Here is a 22,075-nt window from a genome sequence, read left to right as displayed (position 1 = left end):
TTGCTCTTTTACCGTTGACAGTTACTTGACTTTTTTGCATTTGATAAATGATACTAGATATAGTTCTACATTATCTCTGTTAATAATTTAATATGATTCGATTCCTCCACCACCATAAATGTATCGGACGCTAACAAATAAACGTATTCGCAAATAATGGCATACATGATTTATTGTGAGATATGTATAGGTATTTAGTTGGTATGCTTACTTGTTCTAAGATATTCCATTGAAGGATATTACACCTCATTTTTAGAAGTAAAGTGCATCTTTTACTTTTGCATTGGGTACTTTAGAGATAAATAAGTACCAACGCTTTTGGAATACTCGATTTATTACAATGTACCATTATTTAATGATTGCCATTTATTCTTCCATTGCTTGTCGATCATAACCAAAATACAGTTTTGTTTTATGATTCTTTCATTTTGTTACAGACGCACACAATGCAACAGAACGAGTTTTCCTTGGTGAAAGACTTCATCTGCGATGCAACGCGGCTTACTCGAAGACATCGACCATCAAATGGCTAAAGGATGGGACATATCTTCGAGAATCAGGTGGAAAGAATCGGGTGAAGGTGCAAAGAACTTGGTGAGAATTATTAAATTGTTACTTAAATTTGCTAAAACAATTTAAAATGTATTTATTTGGAATATTTTAAAAGAATATTTGAATACATAACATGTACTAAATGTTATTAAATATTTGTATATAAGCACTTACCGACTTTTCTATGTCTACTGGTTTCGAGAAGTACCCGTCTCTTCGTCAGGACACCAATTAAACCAACATACATACAATGGCGGCCTCCGTGGTGTAGTGGTCAAGACGCTTGACTCATGCACGGAAGGTTCCGGGTTCGATTCCCGGTGAGAACACAAAAATTAAAAATGTGATTTTTCTCAAGCCTGGGTGCTCTGTGATGTAATTCACCACTGTAATTAGGCCTCCTGGCCTGTTGTGTAAAAAAAAAAAAACAAACAAACATGCTTTGCATGTTGGTCTCCTGAGAACGATAGTTGTTAGGTCAGTAAAATTTAATTATTTTTCCGAATATAATATGTTTTCTTTTAATTCCAGGTTAAGGATTAAATCTGTCCGGTCAGTAGATTCGGGGACATATTCTTGCATAGTGAGAGATCAGAAGAACAAAATCACTACTGACAGTCGAAATATAACAATTCAGGTTATAGCGCACAAGAAACACATTGCGGAGTCAAGCCAGGAGAATCTACAAGATGTCTTAGAAGGTAAACAAGTTTTAATATTTATAAAGGAGATATTGGCAAATGTATTAAATGAAACGCTTTGTTTTAAGACCACTCGAGTTTGAGAAAACAATGTGTTTCATTGAATACATTTAATCCTGTTATTTCACAAAGTGAATGCCGATTCAATAAATAATATATAAGCAATATTACAATGCTATTATTTATGTCAATACTGCTCTGGATTAAAAAAAAGAATAATGTTAACAAAATACTAATTGTTCAAAACAACAGCCATGAAAAAGATTATCGTAAACAGTACTCACAGTTTGTTTAAGCAACAAACAAAACGAACAATCCATCAGACGGTTTCCCCATCCATGGCAATAGGCAGAGAGGATAGAATGCCACTTTAGTCTTTGATTGCATACAGACCTCAATTACTCTTCATTCATGCATCTTATCATGAACGCACAATGATATTCTGACTTTCGACATGTCCATCTTCAAATATTTGTTGAATTTATTCATGCCATGTCTTTTTTTGTCTTCGTTTTTTGCATTGTAAATCTTTTAAGCCATTCTTTCACTGCCTATTCATTACATTAAATTTCAACAACATTCAGCTTAATTTCACACTTATTTTTCCAATTTCATACTTTGCTCTGATACACGAAGCTCAGCACCAGGACTTTTAAGAATGTTTTCTGATAAATTATTCAAAACAAAAACTCCAGGCTAAAGATACTGCAAACACTCTTGATTTGTCGCTTTGGCTTTGAAATTTGTGTCATGAGTGGTGGTCAAACTCATATTGTTGATTCATATTACCAAAATGTATTGTACAGTGTTTAATAAATTATGTTTCTCAGGTCTAGCTTCTTAAAAAAAGGATTTATTTGTAGCTGGTAAGATTTTTTTATATAATAGTTTTCAAACTGCAATTATCCAGATGAATAAGTACCAGATTTTATTGCTTTTGAAATAATATAGCAAATTGGAATCACAAAAAATCTTACTTAAACATGAACAGCAAAGTTAATTCCTCAATTAAATTAAAAACTTTTGCTTTATTTTAAAACGATCTGGGTATTTGACAATCCGTATGACTTGAGTTCAGATAAACAGAGTTCTACTGTATTTACGTAAATAAATTTAGTTAATTTTACAAAAATAATTATATGTAAGCTTTTTTGTACCTAATTTATTATTTTTGCACTACAAACCACAACTGGCTAAGAGGTTGGATTACAGCATAGAACAGAAGGTATGATTAGTAAACGGTTATTAATTCTAACTGAAGTTTTTTTTTTTCTGTTACCGGGCAAATAAGGAATAGTTCTAAAACCAGAACCCTGAATGAATGTTTTTGACTCGGCTACTCTCAAATAAAAACTCTTTGGCACAATCGCCTACCATGGTCCTAGGTTTGTTTCATGATAGGGTGGATCTAAAATATTTGTTTTAAAGGTATTTCTACACTGCAGTATTTCATTGTTCCTGGACACCTATCTACCATGTAACAAAAATTATTAAGATAAGAGTTGTAAATAACTCACGACATATTACTAAATGGGAATCGAGTTGTGGTAGAGTGGGGTTCAAACTTCGGACCTCTGATCCATGAGTTTACACTAGCCACAGGACCACAACCCGGTTCATGTTGACTGCCAGTGCAGCCAATTGCTCCAACTTCAATAACTCACAGGATATTCATAGCATTTACAAATATGGTTAATAAATTTTTTCCATAGTTCATTGTTTATTTAAAAAATGGCAAATTTTAAAGAACTACAAGGCTTATGACCCATTATTTAAATCTTCTCTTATTATGACCTAATATTTAAACTCCCTTGGGTGTGAAATCCAGCCCTGTTTGCAAACATTGGTCTTACTCAAAATATTGCTTCTTTTTTATAGGTTACCAAGCCGATACCGATTTGCCGAAACGAAGTTTGAAAATATTGTCGCAGCGAGGTCTCCCAGGCACCGCGGCATTGACGGAGTCTCTTGATGAAGAGTCCTTTAACTACGACAATGATGACCAGACCCTCGACGCCAACGCTAAGACGTTTTACGGCAGTGAGAAGGAGTCTGATGAAATCCAACCTGACCTGGAAGATGAGGTCACAGCCGAGCCCAAACCTGACTCTAGGGATATAGAACAAGATGCGGGGAAAGGGTTTGCTGGGTCTGTGGACAGATCAGCCTCCATGATGGCTCCACGTTTTAAGAATCCCGATAAGATGCATCGAGTTGAGGCTAAACCAGCTGGGAATTATATCAAACTGAAGTGCCCAGCCGAAGGTATATTATAAATTAATTCTTCTTCTTTGGGTACTGTGTCAGGTCCCCCTGACTATGGTGATCACTGTGGCGAATTTTTCCCTGTCTTGCACTATCCAGATCCAATCTCTCATGTTGCATAGCCAGGATGTTTGCTTCCTGCCAGCTCCTCGGTTACCATCTATTTTGCCCATTAAGATCGTTTGGAGAAGACGGTATTTCTCTACACGCAGTAGACACCCCAGATATGAGATTTTCTGAATCTTCACAGTTAACAAGAACATTCGATCACTATTAGCTTTTTGTAAGACCTCTGAGTTCTTCACCATCTCGGTCCATGATATGCAAAGCATTCTGCGGTATAACCACATTTTGAATGCTTCTAATCTGTTCATGGTCGTTATTTTCAAGGCCCACATTTCCGATCCACATAAATGAAACGACCACACATTGCACTTGATCATTCTTTGACATAGTTTCAAATTAAAAAAAATGATTTTATTTTGTACTAGTTCAGTATGTATATATACATACATGTAATTTTTAAACTTTTTCAATTTTCTTTCCCAGATTGCATAATGTAAACATTATTTGAATTTATTTCCATGCCTAGTATTCTGTTTATTTTGTTATTTTCAAGTATTTTTCATACCCTTTTTAATTTGTAGTATATCATAATTTTAATTTTTCTGCTTTTGTAAATAATATTATAGTTTAAAATTTAAAAATGTCTTTAAAAAAATTGTTATCTGTATGTCCCTAAATGAGTTTTTTTTTTAAAAAACTCCTTGGGAATATTGTATATAATTATGTATAATATGTTTTCAATATAATAAATAAATAAAAAATTGATATTATCGTCACAAAAGAATGATGTCATCTTGTTGAAGGCAGCATGTGCTGGTTCAATTCTGAATTTTATCTCCATAGATGGGTTGAACGAATTGGTAATAATACTGCCAACGTATTTAAATTATTAACTCTTTCAATATTTTGACCGCTGAATTGCAGGAACGACCCAGAATGATCCAATCTTCCAAATGTTATCCATTTTGTCTTTTTGGCATTAATCGTAAGCACTTACTTTAATGTATTTGAATCGATAATAGGTTTTTATATATCCTCAAAACTGCTCTGTAGTTTTATAGTAAAAATAACTCTTACGAAGAACTCTTTAAGCAAGTTTTATACTTACATTTTTTTTAAATGTAATATAATTTTAAAAATAACAATGAAAATAAACTATAGGTACACTGTTAGAAGCTTTGTACTGATATCAAGCAATTTTATCAAATCTCTTTCCTGAATTAGATATAATACTCCTGTGTGCATGTTTTAAAACATGTTTTAGGTATATATATACAATATTATTGTCGATTCTTGACATGGTTGATATGAAATATTTATCTAAAAAGGGTGTTTTCACACCAGAATATTCCATAGCCCCTGGACTTGGCACCAGAAGTGCGAGACTGCTCATCTTACCTCCGTGTACACAAAATGTTCAAGATACTATGCACCATCAAGTGTGGAAAGGGAATGATGATGATAAAATCAGGCTCTTATATAATTTTATTACAAAAATAAAAATCAAACTAACTCATTTTAAACTTGACAGGAAACCCATTCCCCAATATAACATGGTACAAGAACGGTGTTACACCTCCCGAGAGACAACTTGGAGGAATATCTCAAGCCCGTTGGACTCTCACTCTCGAGGACCTTATTACCAACGATAGTGGCAACTACACCTGCAAAGTCTGCAATATTATGGGCTGTATTGAGTTCACATTCAAGCTGGATGTTATCGGTAAATTATTTTTAATTTTTATAAATATCCAGCCATGATCACCAAAACATAGTGACCGGTAAAAACAGTACTTTACTGAATACCCTTTCCTCTCAATTACCTTTGAGAATCAAACTCCATTTCGACAACAAAGCTTGGTTCTCAAAGCGTATTCCTTAATAATTAATAAGAATAAATATTCTTCCATAAAATATTGTTCTTGTCAGTTATGATGTTTTGGCGAACCTGGCTCCATGATTTCAAATGATTTAAAAAAACCTAATTTTGATCCCTTCTGTGAAAGTAACCGAATATTTGTTTGAAAATTTGGTTATAGTTAATGATTTTATCAATTGTGTGATAAACTTGTAATACTCGTACGTTATTTTGCAAATATTTTAGAGTTAAAATTCACATTGTATTTTACCTCTGATTTTTTTTCCAAGGCACATTATAAAACTAAATATGTACCAGGTTTTTCAAACCCTTAATTGAGGGGATTAAAAGCAAAACGGCCACTGTTCACAATCACGGTTTTTGGGAAGACCAACAAAACCAGTAGTCAAATGACTATTTTTTTCAATGTGCACATTCTACTTAAAATTAATGTTGTACTAATAAAATAAATAGTCTTTTTGATGTTGATTTTGTTGGTCTTCCGAAAAACAGTGATCATGGACAGTGGCGAATTTGCTTTTAACCCCTTCAATTTAGTTGATTGAATAGATACACTTTCTATTAATTTTATTCGCAATAAAAAACATGATTATCATTCTGATTAACAGTAAAATTAATTTAGTTCAAAATTATCCAGAACTGATCTCTCTTTGAAGAATGCTTTATCTTGTTATTACATGAATATTCCTATGTTTTCATTGAAATAGAACGATATCCGTCAAAACCATACATTAAGGAAGGGTTTCCCGGAAACAAGACATCGATTGTCAATTCTTCCGTTTACTTTGAATGTCCTCCGACATCTGACTTGGGGCCATATATAGAGTGGTTAAGAGTAGAGAATCTGAATTATACGGAGGAGGACAGTGAAGAGGACGATAATATTCCAAGAGGGATAACTTTGCAGGTACCTCAAGCTGCTGGTGCTGGAAGATATAACAATCTGTATTGGTGTCGGTTATTTCTGTCCTTTCTACTTGTAACTAACAGTGTCATTAATCAACATACTTTGTTATTTTTTCAGATTATTTAAAATATTAAATAAATATTAAAAATTTACCATATGTACATAACATGTAATCTAGCTCCACGTAAGATTTACCATTTAGTTTGTAATTAGTACCCTTTAGCATATTAAAGACCACACTTTAAATTTTAAACATATTTGCCGACATAGCCAACAGAATTCTTATTTACGGCAGAGATCGATAAATTATTTTAGTATTCTCTTCTTTTTTGACTAAAAATTCAATTGTATATGTAGTTATCACAATATTTGCTTGTTGATTTTTGAGGTTGTAAAATTTTAAAACTGTGTACGTATTAGCAATATATTGCCTGTAACATAAAAAATATTGTAACCAGCTCAATGTGTACCAACACCTATTGCAATTGTGAAACAATATATGAGCTTTCAAAACTACTGAAAGAAGTTTGCAATAAAAATATAAAACATTGTCTATTACTGCATATAAATATTGTTCAATGGTCAAACAATAATGAAAATGCGTACTGTCCTTGACCATACAACTATTTATGCAAGCAGAAAAAAATGTACTTGCAATCTAGTTTAAACAAAAGCTCGCTGATAAGTTCCTGGGCCTGTTTTACAATTTAGTTTTCTATATGAAAATAAAATATGTTAACTTTTTTTTATATGTTCAATTATAGGTTACCGACAATATGCTTTAAATTTTCATACAAATATACACATTTTTGTACATAAATATCAATTTTACTTTATACCGTCTCGATATGTACCGATGAAGATGGCGTTTGTAATTGCGGCTTTCCTCAACAATCTATAAATTAAACTGTGTAGGCACTAATGAAAAATAATATTTATTTCCTTTATGAAATTGATGCATAGGTAACCAAAAGATATTCTGAAATTTTTATTTCTTACGGATTGGTGTTGGTCAAAGAAATATTTTATTTGAATTGTTTTTAAAAGCAATGTTTTATGTATATGTCTTATCCGTTTATAGAGAGATTACACCACAAGCCAGTATTGACTCAAGCGCCTAAGAACCAGACTAAGGTTGTGGGGGAAAATGTAACATTTATGTGTGAAATCCTCTCCGATCTGCATCCTCACATACAGTGGGTGAAAGCTCCACCAGGATATGAAGCTCTTAACACTTCTCTCGAGCATCTAAATGTGGTGAAGGTATATATTCGGCTGTGGTTTCTTCTGTGACTAATCTCTTTTTGCACGAACCACTAACAATTATATCTGTTATAACTTAGTAATGAACTGTGTATTGTGAAGATTTTTAATTGATCAATTGAAAAATTACTCCTTAAAAAATTACATATATTTGTTATTTGTAAGATGTGTCCCTAATAATATCAAAGTAATTGCAGTATCATAAGATTACATTAGCTCTTAGTCTTTATTATGCTTTTGTTAAAGTAACTAAAATATTATTTCTATACTTATGTCACCATTTTTTTTTTCAATATTATTTACTGAGATATAAAAAACAGCTTTATTATTCATTCACCGAGTTTTTCTAAAAATGTCAAACTAACCCACAACTATTTATTTATTGTGAATTAGTTTTATTCATATTATTTATGTACTTTTATAGTTTTTTTTCTTTACTGTTCTTTAGACGAGTGAGAAAAGTGACCACCCGGCAATTTTGGAACTAACGAATCTAACAATGGAAGATGAAGGCTGGTATGTTTGTATTGCGGGAAACAGTCTTGGAAGAACCTTTGCTAAGGCGTATCTTACCGTGCTCGAATGTGAGTAATTACATTACTTTTTCATGATCTGATTATACCATATATTATAATTGTATATTTTTTATACCCGGAATACTCTGTGCATGAGGAAAGTGCCTTAGCCACTATACAAAGGGGGCCGGTAATATATATTATATTATATTATGACTCAAACTTCCATTATGAGCATTTGCAACATCTTATGTAATTTCTTGGGGTTCATAGTTGCTGCTGGCATCCGATAAGTTGACGAAAAAATTAAGTGATTGATAATATTTACATTCATTTGTACGAGTATTTTTAATATATTCCTTTAGTTGTTTACCCCCAAGAATTTAGTTACAATTATTTCAAAATTAATCATGTTCCAACTCTTTCTACCTAATAGCCCGATACTTTACGAATCTGGGATCGGAGGGAGAGATTTAGCAGAGTGAAAACTCTCGCCTTCCACACAGTAGCCAGGTTCTTTATAGACCTGGGCTTGGAGGGCGAGAACTATTCACGGGGACCCATCACAATAGGTTTTCATAGGTCGCAGTGACGTCAGGAGCTTGTATAGCACTGAACTCTACCTGAAATAATAAGAATAAGAAATGTTCCAACTCCATGGAATTCTTGTCCTCTGCCAAGTTGAGATATTAAAAATATAGCAAATTGTAATAAATTGCAATAGTTAGCAATAATTCTAAGTAATTATCTACATAATATAATTATAATTTAATATATCTACATGAAACTATTTACAGTAAAAATGTTAAATAAAATATTCAAAATTCTGTCAATGAACTTTTCATTCAAATTTTCCTTTTCTGTAAAATAAAGTCTTGATTCCCTTTGTGGCAACGGGAATTATGCAAATTATATGTAACGGCAGTGGAAATTTTTCCAAATAATTTTAACCTTTAATATCCCGATTGGAAAATCATTGGTGTTAATTTCTTTTCTTTTCCTTTTCAGCTTATCCAGAACCTCCGATGGTACTGCGTCCCCATCAATCTCTACTTGTCAATATTTTAGCCGGCGTTCTGTGCACAATGTTTCTCATTGCCGTAATGATCGTCATCTGCATCTTTAAGAAGCTGAAGAGAGAAAAAATGAAGAAACACCTAGCTATTGAGACGGCTCGTGCCGTGGTGGTCACCCACTGGACCAAGAGGGTCACTGTCGAGAAGCAGAACTTAGAGAATGGACAACCGACAGGAGCGGTTTCAGAACCTCTGGTCAGTGTAATCATATTTAAACAAAATATTAGAATTGATAGTCTGTACATTATTCTTATTATGGGTATTTATTTTTACAAATAAATTTTAATATTTCAATTTTGGGGCCATTTTCTTTCAGTTGTGAATAACCGTGCTATAAAATGGGAAACAAGTTGTAGAACAGTGTTCAAACCTAGAATCTCTGTATCCACAATCTGCAACACCACCACTGGATCACAACTCTCTCTTATTATTAATTGTATATTGATGTCCTTTTTTATCTAAATTTATTGCAACAGAGAGGGAAAATATTTTTGGAAGGGTTTATGTATGGAAATCTAGGCATTTGAGCACAAAGCATTAACACATTAGCACAGGGCTTATGATCTGTCATTGGCTGGTTTAAGTGGCCACTTTACACACTGTGTAACCTTTCTGCCTATTTTTAAACATCGATATTTCCTCAACTCTGCCATCTGTTGACTTTTGTGAAGTAAAAGAGCTGAATCCTTTATCAAGTGGGTGAGATTCATCCGGCTGAACCAATTCACCTACTGGGCAACGCCTTCTTCTTCTTATACCAGTTAGTTTAATCACCAATGTTTTGAGTATCTACAAATATTTGTTGACAGGCTGGATCTCCTTCTTGGGGATTTATTAAGCTCTAAATGTGTTGCAACAGAGTCTTTTTTATCTGTTGTTTTACTATAATACTTGGTATCTTTGGGAGGCCCTCGAAGGCTCATATATTTTTATAATCATTAAAAATAATTATTCCACAGTATCTTTGTGTTCTCTCTTTCCCTCTAATTAAATTAATAAAATATCATCAATCAATGTTTCCTTAATTTATTTTCAGCTGATGCCGATTGTGAAGATCGAAAAACAAAAGCTCTCTCAAGTGCAGAGTTCTAACAATACTGAATCTACTCTCGTGTCAGAGTATGAACTTCCCGTGGATATCGACTGGGAACTGCCGAGACACCTCTTGGGGCTGGGGAAGGTTCTCGGGGAGGGAGAATTCGGGAAAGTAATGAAGGCTGAAGGAAATGGTCTCCTGAAACAAGGACTTAATTCTGTTGTTGCTGTAAAAATGCTAAAAGGTATTTTTTTCAAATTAAAATAAATAAGTTGATACCTTCCGTGGTGCAATGATTTAGCACTGGCTTGTTGTATGTAAAATTTAGGCTCAATTCTTGATATTCAGTTATGCTGTCTTCTAAAAAAATCTTACCTTGTGGTCTGTAGTTGCTGAACGTCAGTTGCGCATCAAAATTTTATATGGAGTGCCGCGCAGTGTAGCACAGCTCCAGTGCTGTTTGTTTTATCTAAAACAGTGAAAATAATATTCCGTGTTGCTGCGATGCGCCGTGTAATGCAGCGCCGTTATGCTCTAGTGCGTTTGTTATGGTGCTGTGTAGTTGTTATGCAAAAAATGAGAGATTTTGAATCGGAAAAAATGTAATATTCAAAGACTATTGCTTCAATCATTTACAGTAGAAGTCAAAACCGATAATATTTTTGATGTAATTGCTTAAAACATTAAAAAAAACTATTGGCCAATGTTCTCAGCTCTAACAAAGTGACCGCCCTTAACAATGGCTCAAAAGAAACTGCGCAAATGGCACACTGTGGCATTGGTACAGGTTGCTTTGCTACTGGCCTGCATGACTCGGGAATTCGTCTCTCTCGCTTGAGAATATACCTATAGTATCGAAAGTGAGATGTAAAGGTGTTTGAGATTCGTTATTCTTATATACGACATACATCACATTGGTAAACTTTTTAATGTAATGCTTTTCTGTGCCCAATAATTATTTATTATTTCATAATAAATTATTTCAATCGATACGTAAATGTGTAACTGAGGAATTCTGAAAATTCAAACCCAGCATTTATTATATTTATAGACATATTAACATTATTAGATGCAATGTGTACTAGCTACACATCACCGGCAAGGGAGAGTTAACAGATAAACAAAATTAAAAATCATTCAACAGAATAATCACAAATTACGAATGACCAAACCTAAAACAATGATGAAGCAATGTAATATTGTTTTTTAAATGGTGTGTTATGTCTCTTTAGAGGGTCACACGGATGCTGAAATGATGGCTCTGGTCTCCGAGATGGAGATGATGAAGATGATTGGGAAGCATATCAACATAATCAATCTCCTAGGATGCTGCACACAGAGTGGACCACTGTATGTTATCGTGGAGTATGCTCCTCACGGAAACCTGCGAGAGTTTCTTAGGAATCACAGAACAGGCAATGGGTAAGACTCTCTTCTCCGTAGGACTCCGAATGATGGAAATTTATTCATATTTTATTACTTAGATTCTTACTGTTTACGGTACTACTTACGAGATAATGTGTTGTAAAAACTATACTGTATAAATTGGCCACATTTATTATTATTTTCTATTTATTTTTAAGCATAGCATGGAAATAAATTTAAAATATTCATATTCATTTGTAAATTTATTTATTCTGGAAATAAATTGTGGTAGTACGGTTGAGTTGCTGGTTCTAGATTAGAGGCCTGAGGTTTAATTCCCGCTCAAAAACATAATTTCTGTTTTTAGTGAAGTAGTTATTTATTTGTTTATTTATTTATATTCCAAATACAATTTTATAAATACATATCGTCAGTGATACTGCAATACCATGTAGCCTGTTTTTTTTGTGAAAAAGTTTTACTGCAATGAATTCATTATGTAAACTAAGAGCCATTAGTTTTATTTAAAATGAAGATAAATAAACATTATTATTTTTCTACAATATTTACACTGTGGATAAGAAAAATTTTTACGCACCTCAAGATTTTTGCCACTTTTTCAAGAATTGAGAGACACTTCTTTTTGTCAGAAGACATTTTTATAATTCAAGGGTTAGTTTTTAACTGATTTGACATAACCCACTCATAATTCGTAATGTTTATTATGCATTGACCATAGAACATTTAAAAACACTAAAAATCCTTCTAAAAACCTCGATATAAAGATGTCATTTGTAAACCTTTTATCTTTACTTTACATAATCTTTACTTATTTCCTTTTCTTTTTATTTTTTTATTAGTGAAATCATTGTGATTGTATTTTAAGTCAATTACTATAAAACTTATGTACTTCCTAACCAAATATTGTAAGAGCCCTCGGGCGTTTATAAATAAATAAAATAAGTTGTAAATTGCAATGTGGTGCCCAGCCGCTAATACTGGGTTCACAAGCAATGTCAACCATGTGTGTGATATTTTTTCAATGTTGTCGGCGAAAACACCAATTAGGTACTTAGATTAGACACTTAGTGACATAAACGTTATCCGATCCCGATGCCCAGCGGCATCGGTCCTAAGTTAACCGCCCGTTTAGATTTGATTACCCATGTTCTTATTATAAAAAATATGTTTTTTGAGGATTGAAGAGGTTTCGCTCAATTGTTAACAATATTTTTGTTCGGTATGTCCGAGAAGTAGGTTGTTATAAAAGTGAATGTATGGAGAAAACCATAAACTAAAGTGCCGGTGAATGTTTCCTCGCTACATCCGAGATCTCGCTATTTCCATGATCGTTATAACCAAGTTCGATTGTAGTTCTGTTCTGTATTTATAAGTTTATTATAATTTTTTAATGTGTAGTTGTTTCTTTCAATGTTAATTTTGTTTTAGTTATGAACCAGCAATGGGCATGGAAGACAACCAATATAAAGAAAGGAAAGCCCTCACACAGAAAGATCTTGTATCATTTTCCTACCAAGTTGCTAGGGGTATGGAGTACTTGGCTTCTAGACGAGTAAGTAAATTTAAAGATGTATTTTGTTTAAATTAGCAGGTCACAATGGAGTCTTTGTGCTGGACCCTGATGTATGGGAGCGAAGTATGGACTGAAAAACAGGGATGAAAGTGGGCTTAATTTTGTCAAAATGCGATCTCTCAGACGAATGCAAGGTAAAACTATGCTCGATATGAGAGGCTGAGACGAGCGTCCTCGACAAAATCAAGATAGGAATGCTGCGTTGGTTCGTACATGTAGAGCAAATGAACAGTGAAAGAACGGCTAAATTAATTTACGATGCTAATTTTGAAGGATGTAGAAAACTAAGAAGATCGAGAAAGACATGGCACGATCAAATCCAACAAATACTTGAAGATGGACATGTCAAGAGTCGGAATAATCAGCGTGCCTGCATGAGAAGATGTATGAATGTAGAGGAAGCTAGGTCTGTATGCAATGACAGAGTAATGTGGCATTCTATAGTCTTTGCCTACCCTTACGGGAAAATGGAGTTATTTGTTAGTTGCTGTTGAAAAATTGAAGAAATATGAATGTTCATACACAGCAAAATGGTAAATGTTACACATTGTAAATGTAAACTTACACTCTAACTAAGCTGAAGTGACATATTATATTTTCTGATTTAAAATTGAGGGTATGATAAACCAGCGTTCAGCCTTCTTGCTGGAACAAAATGCATACTGCCATCTATGATTTTTTTATGAACTTCGTCAAGATACACAACACAATTCTATTCAAAATTATCTTAGTACATATTTTTTGTTCATACTAGAAAAGTATTGTTCAGATACTAAATTATTATAAAATAATTTATTTTCCAGTGCATTCATCGCGACTTGGCTGCTCGTAATGTGTTAGTATCAGACGACTATGTGCTGAAGATTGCTGACTTTGGCCTGGCTAAGGACGTCCAGTCCAACGATTACTACAGGAAAAAGACTGAAGGAAGGTTGCCAGTACGGTGGATGGCTCCAGAATCCTTATACCACAAAGTCTTCACAACCCAAACTGACGTGTAAGTTTTCAAAAATTTTTTCAAAATACATGAACATTTTATAACATCGACAAATTTAGATATCCATTACTTCAGCATTTATACATTCAGTGCATACTTTGATAAAAATAATCTCTCTCTTAACAGTATATTGTAAAACCTGTTGAGGAAAAAAAGAAGTGTTTTAACTTCATTTTATTTTATAACTTTTATGTGATTCTGGTTTAAGCCCTAGATATAATGGAATCGTTTTTGACATAAAATCAGTCTCTAAAATCAGTTTTTACAAACATACAAACATACCCTACCTTACCCAAACATAATAGGTATACATATATACCCAGTGTTTCAGGGCCAGACTGCAAAATTCCAGAGGAACATTCCTTAGGGTAAACATTTTTAAAATCCTGATATTTTTTTTTCTAGTCTAGTCCAAGAAATTAAATACCTAATATATTTTTAAATTATAATAAAAATAGTTTTGGAAAACATTTATCAGGATTTTTTAAAAAATCTACCATGCGAAATGTTCCTCTAATGTTTTGCGGTCTGGCCTTGAAGCACCGTGTATATGTATCTTAACAATATTACTGATATTTCAAATTTGTATGTCTTACCTGTTCAGTTTTTAAAAGAACTTGCCTTTGAATGATTCTCATATCACATTTTTATTAAATCTATTTTTTTTTTTGTAAATAGGTGGTCATTTGGTGTCTTACTGTGGGAAATAATGACACTAGGAGGAACCCCGTACCCCACGATTCCAGGACAGTATATGTACCAGCACCTTAGCGCTGGACACAGGATGGAGAAACCACCGTGTTGTTCTTTAGAAGTGTAAGATTTTTAAGATGTATATAATATATTTATAAAGTGCCGTCTTATCTTGTTAGCATCTATTTTCCAGGCAGCGTTTCCCAGTTCCTTATGTCATCAAGTGCAGTCTAAAGAATAGGGAAATACCCCTTTTTTTATGAACTAATAAGGGTCTATGAAATACTTTTGAGTAAAAAAATATTTTTCATCTTATAGTTTTGAGTTCCCGCGAAAACGCTTCATTGCATTGACTACGCCCCTTGTATATTGTACTTACATTAAAACTTACAAAGTTATTATTCTAACTAATGATTTGTAACTTCATACTAATCTGATATGACTCTTAAAATACTGTGGTAAATAATTATTTTGCATGCGGTGATGTGACATTGTGTTACCACAAGCAAAAGACGGAATATTCTCATGTACAAATATTTAAAAAAGAAAACTTGAAGACATGCTGTTAAATAATTCTTTTTCCATAATTTATAAAAATTACCATATAATTTAGACCTATTATAGTAAAATAATTTATAAATCATAAATACGCCGGTCATCTTAAATGCGTGCATGCAATATCCAACTGAATCATTTTTCTCACAAACACCGGCCACAGAACAGCATTTCTTTCATCCTTGTCAAGAGTTCTATCTTCGTGCTCTCTCTTACACATATTTATTGCTGTATTGGCACACATTTATTCTTCGCGTGGCAAGGATAAATATTTTTGTATTTAAATCCTGCATAGTTATACAAATTTTACTTTCCAAATTCGGTGTGGACAATTGTTCATTTGAAGATTACAAAAAACACAGCTTCATAATTTTAAAAAAAAAGAGAAATATATCAAGTCTTGTATCATATTACGTAGACATGTGGAAAAGTGTGATTTGAGATAATTTATGTCTAAACTTACCGGCACTGTCGATTGGTCAATTGGTTCCAAATATATATTTGACATTGACCTTGTCGACCTTGACATCGAGCTTGTCGAGAGCCGAACCAGTGGAAGACGAGGCTAATTAATCCTCACTCGATTAAGTTTTTCGGGATCGAGAATAAATAGTCATTGAGCGGAAAACACATGTCCAGGATTCTGGTTATATTTCACACACAGAACTATATTCTTCATTCACTCAGACAAAGGAAAGATTTTGCTTTGACTTATAGCACAATGACGTAAACACATTCTGATGTTAACATCATTTGTCAGTGTCTATCGATAGCTTTTACGAACACATTATTGAATATAAATGGTTAATTATTTTATGTAATGTCCATAAACAATATTCGGATCTTTATATGAATACTAATGATGTAGCTTAACGTCCTTTACTTTCAACCCAATAACATGCTAAAAACTTCAATAGTATTGCTATATGCTTTACTGAAGATTGATTGTGCAAGGAAAGAAATTTGAATACAATTGAAAAGCTTTTCATGCATATAAATTACCTTTAAATATTTAAAGATCTGAATAGAATCCATCTAGATTTCTATGAACCTATTTTACAATGTATAGGACAGCGCCCTTGAAATGATTTACACAATTTTTTTATTTTATTGCTTAAAATTAGTATACATATTTAATAACAGGGAATCTATATAAAACTAATTAATATAAAATGAAAACAGAGTGTTCTCTGTTTATGATAGTCTCCATCTAACATGGCTCAGCCTGTTCTAAGATGGAGATTTTTTATCTTTGAGAGCACAAGTAATCCTATACTAATATATATTGTTTAATAACATAAAAAAAACAAACTAAAACTATTAGTAAAAAAAAAAGAAACCAAAAATCGTTTTTATACAAATATAAAGTATATATATGTGCCAAGAATACATGTTACTTAAACATAAATAATATAGTACAATACATAAATATATATATATATAGAAAGCAATGAAATACATAAAAATATTGATAATATGTGTACCAATTATATAAAGTATTAATAATGGCGCTATTTAAATTATTAATTATAATATCTCAATAGACATGGAAAAATTACCATGGAGATATAACTATTTATAGGGCAAATGACCTCTCTATCTTTGTACATCTTAGGAGCGTTAAATCCAGCACCTACAAATATTTAAAAATAGCCAAAATGTTTTCCCTTTTCAACCAAGAAAGTTTTTAAAAACCTTAATTAAATAAAATTTTATGTCCTTCCTTTCTTTTATTTTCTTTGGCACTTTATTAATTTGAATACTTATTTTCCAGGTACATGCTGATGAGAGACTGTTGGTCTTTTCAGCCTTCAGACAGACCCTCTTTCACGGAGCTGGTCCAAGATCTGGACCGAATTCTGACCATCACAGCCAATCAGGAATACCTGGACCTTGGACTGCCGCAGCTTGATACACCTCCATCGAGCTACGACGGATCACAAGATGAAAGTGATTGTGATTTACCATTTCTTAGTTAATCAATCATCACAGACTGTCATTTCTTCAAAGTGCCAAAAATAACAAACAATTTTTTAAGTGCCATTTGAGAACCAAATATTATCGATATATAAAGACAAAATTAGTAATTAAAAAAATAGTGGTGTATGTATATTCATAATTTATGTGATTTAAAAAAATCATTGATGTGTTAATATAACGGAGTGAAAATTGAATGAACTTATGTGTTTTTAAGTGGTTAATATTCATGCAATCGTACTAAGTTTAATATCACCAAAGATTTAGTGCATTTTATAGTTAATTTACATTTTATAAATACATATTAAGATTCAAAAATAAAATTGTTTGATACATGTATGTACCAGTTAATAAAAAAATTCTACCTCTCATAAAGTCATTTTTATGTTCCAAGTTTTAAAATATTTTTTTATTTGGTAAAGTTTGTGAAATCTGTGAAATTTGATAATATTTTCGGACCACTCAAAATTTTTTGAATAACACATTTATACTTCTGTGTTAAAAAAATATATATTTCACAACTTGCATGTTAATAGAACATTATTCTTTATTCAAAAGATTCCGATATTTACATGTAAAAACTTTCATAAATAAAATAGTCAAATTTGCCATAAAAATACATGAACTTTTGTAAATATTTTTGTACGTAGTTGAATTTTTTTAAACCATGAAGTTATTATTTTATTATGTTTAGTCAGTATTTCAATTGTGACTCACATATTTTCTTAGTAATTTATTGTAGAATTCCTATACAAAATCAAATGAGATTACGTATGAACGCATAATAAATCAATAAAAATACTAGACCTTTTAGTAATTAGTAAGATGTAAATATTTTTAGTTTATAATCACAATTAATTTAAACATATTTTATGAAACCATAATCAGTAGTTTAAAAAATAATTTACTAGTCACGATTTTCTAAATTATTTCTGAACTTTATTTTAAATAATTCACCAAAGCTTATTTGGGCTAGAAATAAGAATTACATTAAATGCATAGTTTTATCTTGTAAAAAGTAATAAACCAAACAGTATTTAAAATTGAGATATCTCAACAGAGAGGATTAAATCATTACATTACAATTATTTTAAGAATGGTCCATGACATTTATGATTTTCATTGAATTCCTATTCAGAATGTATAAATTCAAGACTCCTGGGTTGTAGCAATCTGAATATTTTTACTGTAAATCAAAACAATTCAATATGTTTATATTTCAATTCATAATTCATTTTGTTTTGAAATTGATACAATATGTTTATCTTTTTTTATTTTTAATCAATGTAAAGCAAGCTGTTGTTGATTTACAGAACTTAAATTGACATTGTTTTGGTGTTAAAAATTGTACTACATAATATAGGGAATATTAAAATGAAAAAGAGAAATAAAAATTAATGGATCTGTTGTAAATAATTGGGACGACTATGCAATTAAAATGGGTAAAAATCCATAATTTTTATTGAAACTGTTCAATTTGAAGATATTATTGGTTCTGAAAAACTAGCAAATAAATGTAATCTTATTATTGTTGTAACCAAAAGACATAATATAAAACAAAAAATGAACTAGAGTCAGGGTGCCGACAGTTGGTCACTCTTATTTTGGAGGGCTGTTATTTTGTTATGTAATGTGACTGCATTGTATTTTTTTAGATTAGCTAACAATATAAACCTTGTATTTTGTCATTTTTTGTCGTATAACGAGTATTATTAAACAATGGTAAATGATCTACTGGGTCGGGTGCAGTGTACAAAAAAATCAACAGTGGCTCATTCTTGTAGAAGGTAAATAAATATTTTTGGATTTAGACTTTTGTGAATACGTGGGTAGCATCAGGAATACTTCTAATTGCTTAGGTACACAGTAGATCATGATTCACTGTGTACTACGGTATTCGATTCACTGTACTCTGGCCATTTAGATTTTCTAGTCAAACAAACACAAATGACTACAATTGTTGCAACAGAGATGGAAAACATTTTTGAGAAGGGAATATGGAAGTCTAGGCATTTACAGGACTTACGATCTGTCATTGGCTGGTTTAAGTGGCCATTTTACAAACTGTAACATTCACCATTCTGCCCATGTTTAAACATCCACATTTCCTCAACTCTTCCATCTGTTGACTTTTGTGAAGTAAAAGAGCTGAAACCTTTATCATGTGGGTGAGATTCATCCGGCTGAACCAATTAACCTACTAGACGATGTCTAAAAACAATTATATGATATTGTACCTCTTCTTATACCAGTTAGTTACTTTAAAAATGTTTTGAGTATGTCCAAATGTGTGCAGACAGGCTGGATTTCCTCCCTAGGGTGTTATAAATAAGTTATAATGAGTTATAAACAAATTTAGACATAAAGATCTAAACTTGTTGCAACAGAGAGGGAAAACATTTTTGAGAAGGGAGTATGGAAGCCTGGTGTAAAGTGGTCACTTAAACCAGCCAATGACAGGTCATAAGTCCTGCAAATGCCTTGACTTCCATTTTCCCTTCTCAAAAATGTTTTCCCTCTGTGTTGCACCAAATTTAGATCTTAAATTACTCCCTAGGGAGGAAATCCAGCCTGTATGCAAACATTTAGACATACTCAAAACATTGTTGAACAATAAACTCATGATAGTGATACTGTTATATGTAACCAGAATACACATAGTTAAAATAAAGTCAATGCCATATGAAAATGTTAGTTGCAAATCAACAAGAAACCAAGAAAATTTACCTTTATATATGTAAACATGTACGCACTGTCACAGCTATCAGCCGGCTAGTGGTGATGTGTTTGCTCCATGAGACCTTCTTCCTGTGCATATATTGAATTGTAGAGTCTATACTTTTACGTGCCGGGTACTTGATTCACTGTACCCACTGAGCCATTAACGACTCTATGAACTTACATTTTTTCGTCATATGCCACAAATTGGAATTGTATTATTTTGATTAGTTACAACAATAATTATTTGACATTATATTTCCCATATTATGTAATGATAAAAAAGGCGCTGAATATAAGTTATATCATTATATTTATTGTAAAATCTATGCAATTGATTTTCCAAGGGTTAATTTATTTTATCACATATTTTTTTTAAAAGACTCGAAATATGTTTTATTTGTACTAAAAAAATGCAATTATCTTACTCAATAAGTTATTTATACAATAAAAAAAATCAGCATATTAACAGCAAAATAAATTTCAAAGAATCATCGAGCCCTAAGAGGTTTCTCTCTTAGCAATAAGTGTAATATGTATGTGTATTTTTTGTATAAAAGATTCTGAACAGTTTCAAAAATTATTATATCACCATTCACTAAAATTTACGTTTCCCGCTATACCGTGAGGTTATTCACACGCCATATTACAATTTTGGTCTAATTATGATAAAGAGAAAAATGCGTGATGTATAATTTATAATAAATTAAATGTTTATAATAATAAAGTATAGTATTCGTAATGAAAAGTATTGTAAATATTATAATAGATACGATAAATATTATTTGTATTTTCTAAGTCAGTTGTAAAGTTGTATTGTTTGTATTAAATTTGATAATGTACATATGCTAAATAAATATGAAAATCAGCTATTAAACATTTTATTTATAAATTTTTATTGACTAATTACGTAAATTTGTATTTACAAATATGTATTGTGATAAGAACATATTGCACCTTTGATAAAAGATCCTGCCCCAGTTAGAGGTGGACTGAAGAGACAATGTTGGAGTTGCGAGGTGTATTTAATACATGAGGAATAAAAATATTGTATGAGACTTTGTTGTGGGGCGCAAGAGTAACTGCGATGAGGTGTTTTTTTTTTTTTTTTTTTTTTTTTTTTTTTTTTTTTTTTTTTTTTTTTTGCACCACAACAGGCCAGGAGGCCTAATTACAGTGGTGAATTACATCACAGAGCATCCAGGCTTGAGAAAAATCACATTTTAATTTTTGTGTTCTCACCGGGAATCGAACCCGGAACCTTCCGTGCGTGAGTCAAGCGTCTTGACCTCTACACCACGGAGGCCGCCTGTGTTGAACTCACTGCTCTGGGACTACATTCTGGAAGTGATTCGCTGCACGACTGGGTTGACATGCTTGAGCTGACTTGTTAGGCTCACTGCTTAGGCTGACTGGGCGTTACCCGCCCTGGGCTCTCTTTGTAGGCCACGTTATTTTGTTATTCATGTCTCCATGGGGAGAATGTACTGCAGAACGTTGCTCTTATCTAGATGGTCTATCTGGATGGACGTTTTCTGTACAATACTGTTAGTCTTGCAGAATATATAAATATATATATATTTTATTTTTGCACCACAACAGGCCAAGAATTACAGTGGTGAATTAAATCACAGAACACCCAGGCTTACGAAAAATAACATTTTAGAATTTTTGTGTTCTCACCGGGAATCGAACCCGGAACCTTCCGTGCGTGAGTCAAGCGTCTTGACCACTACACCACGGAGGCCGCCAATATAATTATTGTATTCAATATAAAATGATGACTTACTTCATCGGTCGTTGATCTTTATTTCTTACGAGTCTAATTTTAATGAGGAACTTCTTCCCTACGGGAAATTAGATATAATTTTTTTTCCTGCGCGCGGTAAAAATTAGAGCATTTAATTGTACGGCAA

The 22,075-nt window shown here is 32.3% G+C and overlaps 1 protein-coding gene across 1 annotated transcript; it reads left to right on the top strand.

The window, feature by feature from the left end:
• Positions 1–437: 437 nt before the first annotated feature.
• LOC148271890 (fibroblast growth factor receptor homolog 1-like) lies at positions 438–17,544 on the top strand (the record flags this gene model as incomplete). The annotated part of the gene is made up of 13 exons (XM_088240793.1): positions 438–594; positions 1,084–1,253; positions 3,132–3,518; positions 5,116–5,307; positions 7,452–7,633; positions 8,082–8,217; positions 9,157–9,419; positions 10,261–10,504; positions 11,493–11,682; positions 13,075–13,198; positions 14,023–14,216; positions 14,895–15,032; positions 17,239–17,544. Coding segments are annotated over 13 exons (2,582 nt in total), but the record flags the coding sequence as incomplete, so codon positions are not given.
• Positions 17,545–22,075: the final 4,531 nt, after the last annotated feature.

This window comes from Micrasema longulum, unplaced genomic scaffold (assembly GCF_059751315.1).
Source record: "Micrasema longulum isolate JH-2025_06_02 unplaced genomic scaffold, ASM5975131v1 h1tg002600l, whole genome shotgun sequence".
Lineage (NCBI taxonomy): Eukaryota > Metazoa > Arthropoda > Insecta > Trichoptera > Brachycentridae > Micrasema > Micrasema longulum.
The sequence above is the reverse complement of the archived record's forward strand: the minus strand, read 5'-3'. Positions and strand labels throughout refer to the sequence as shown.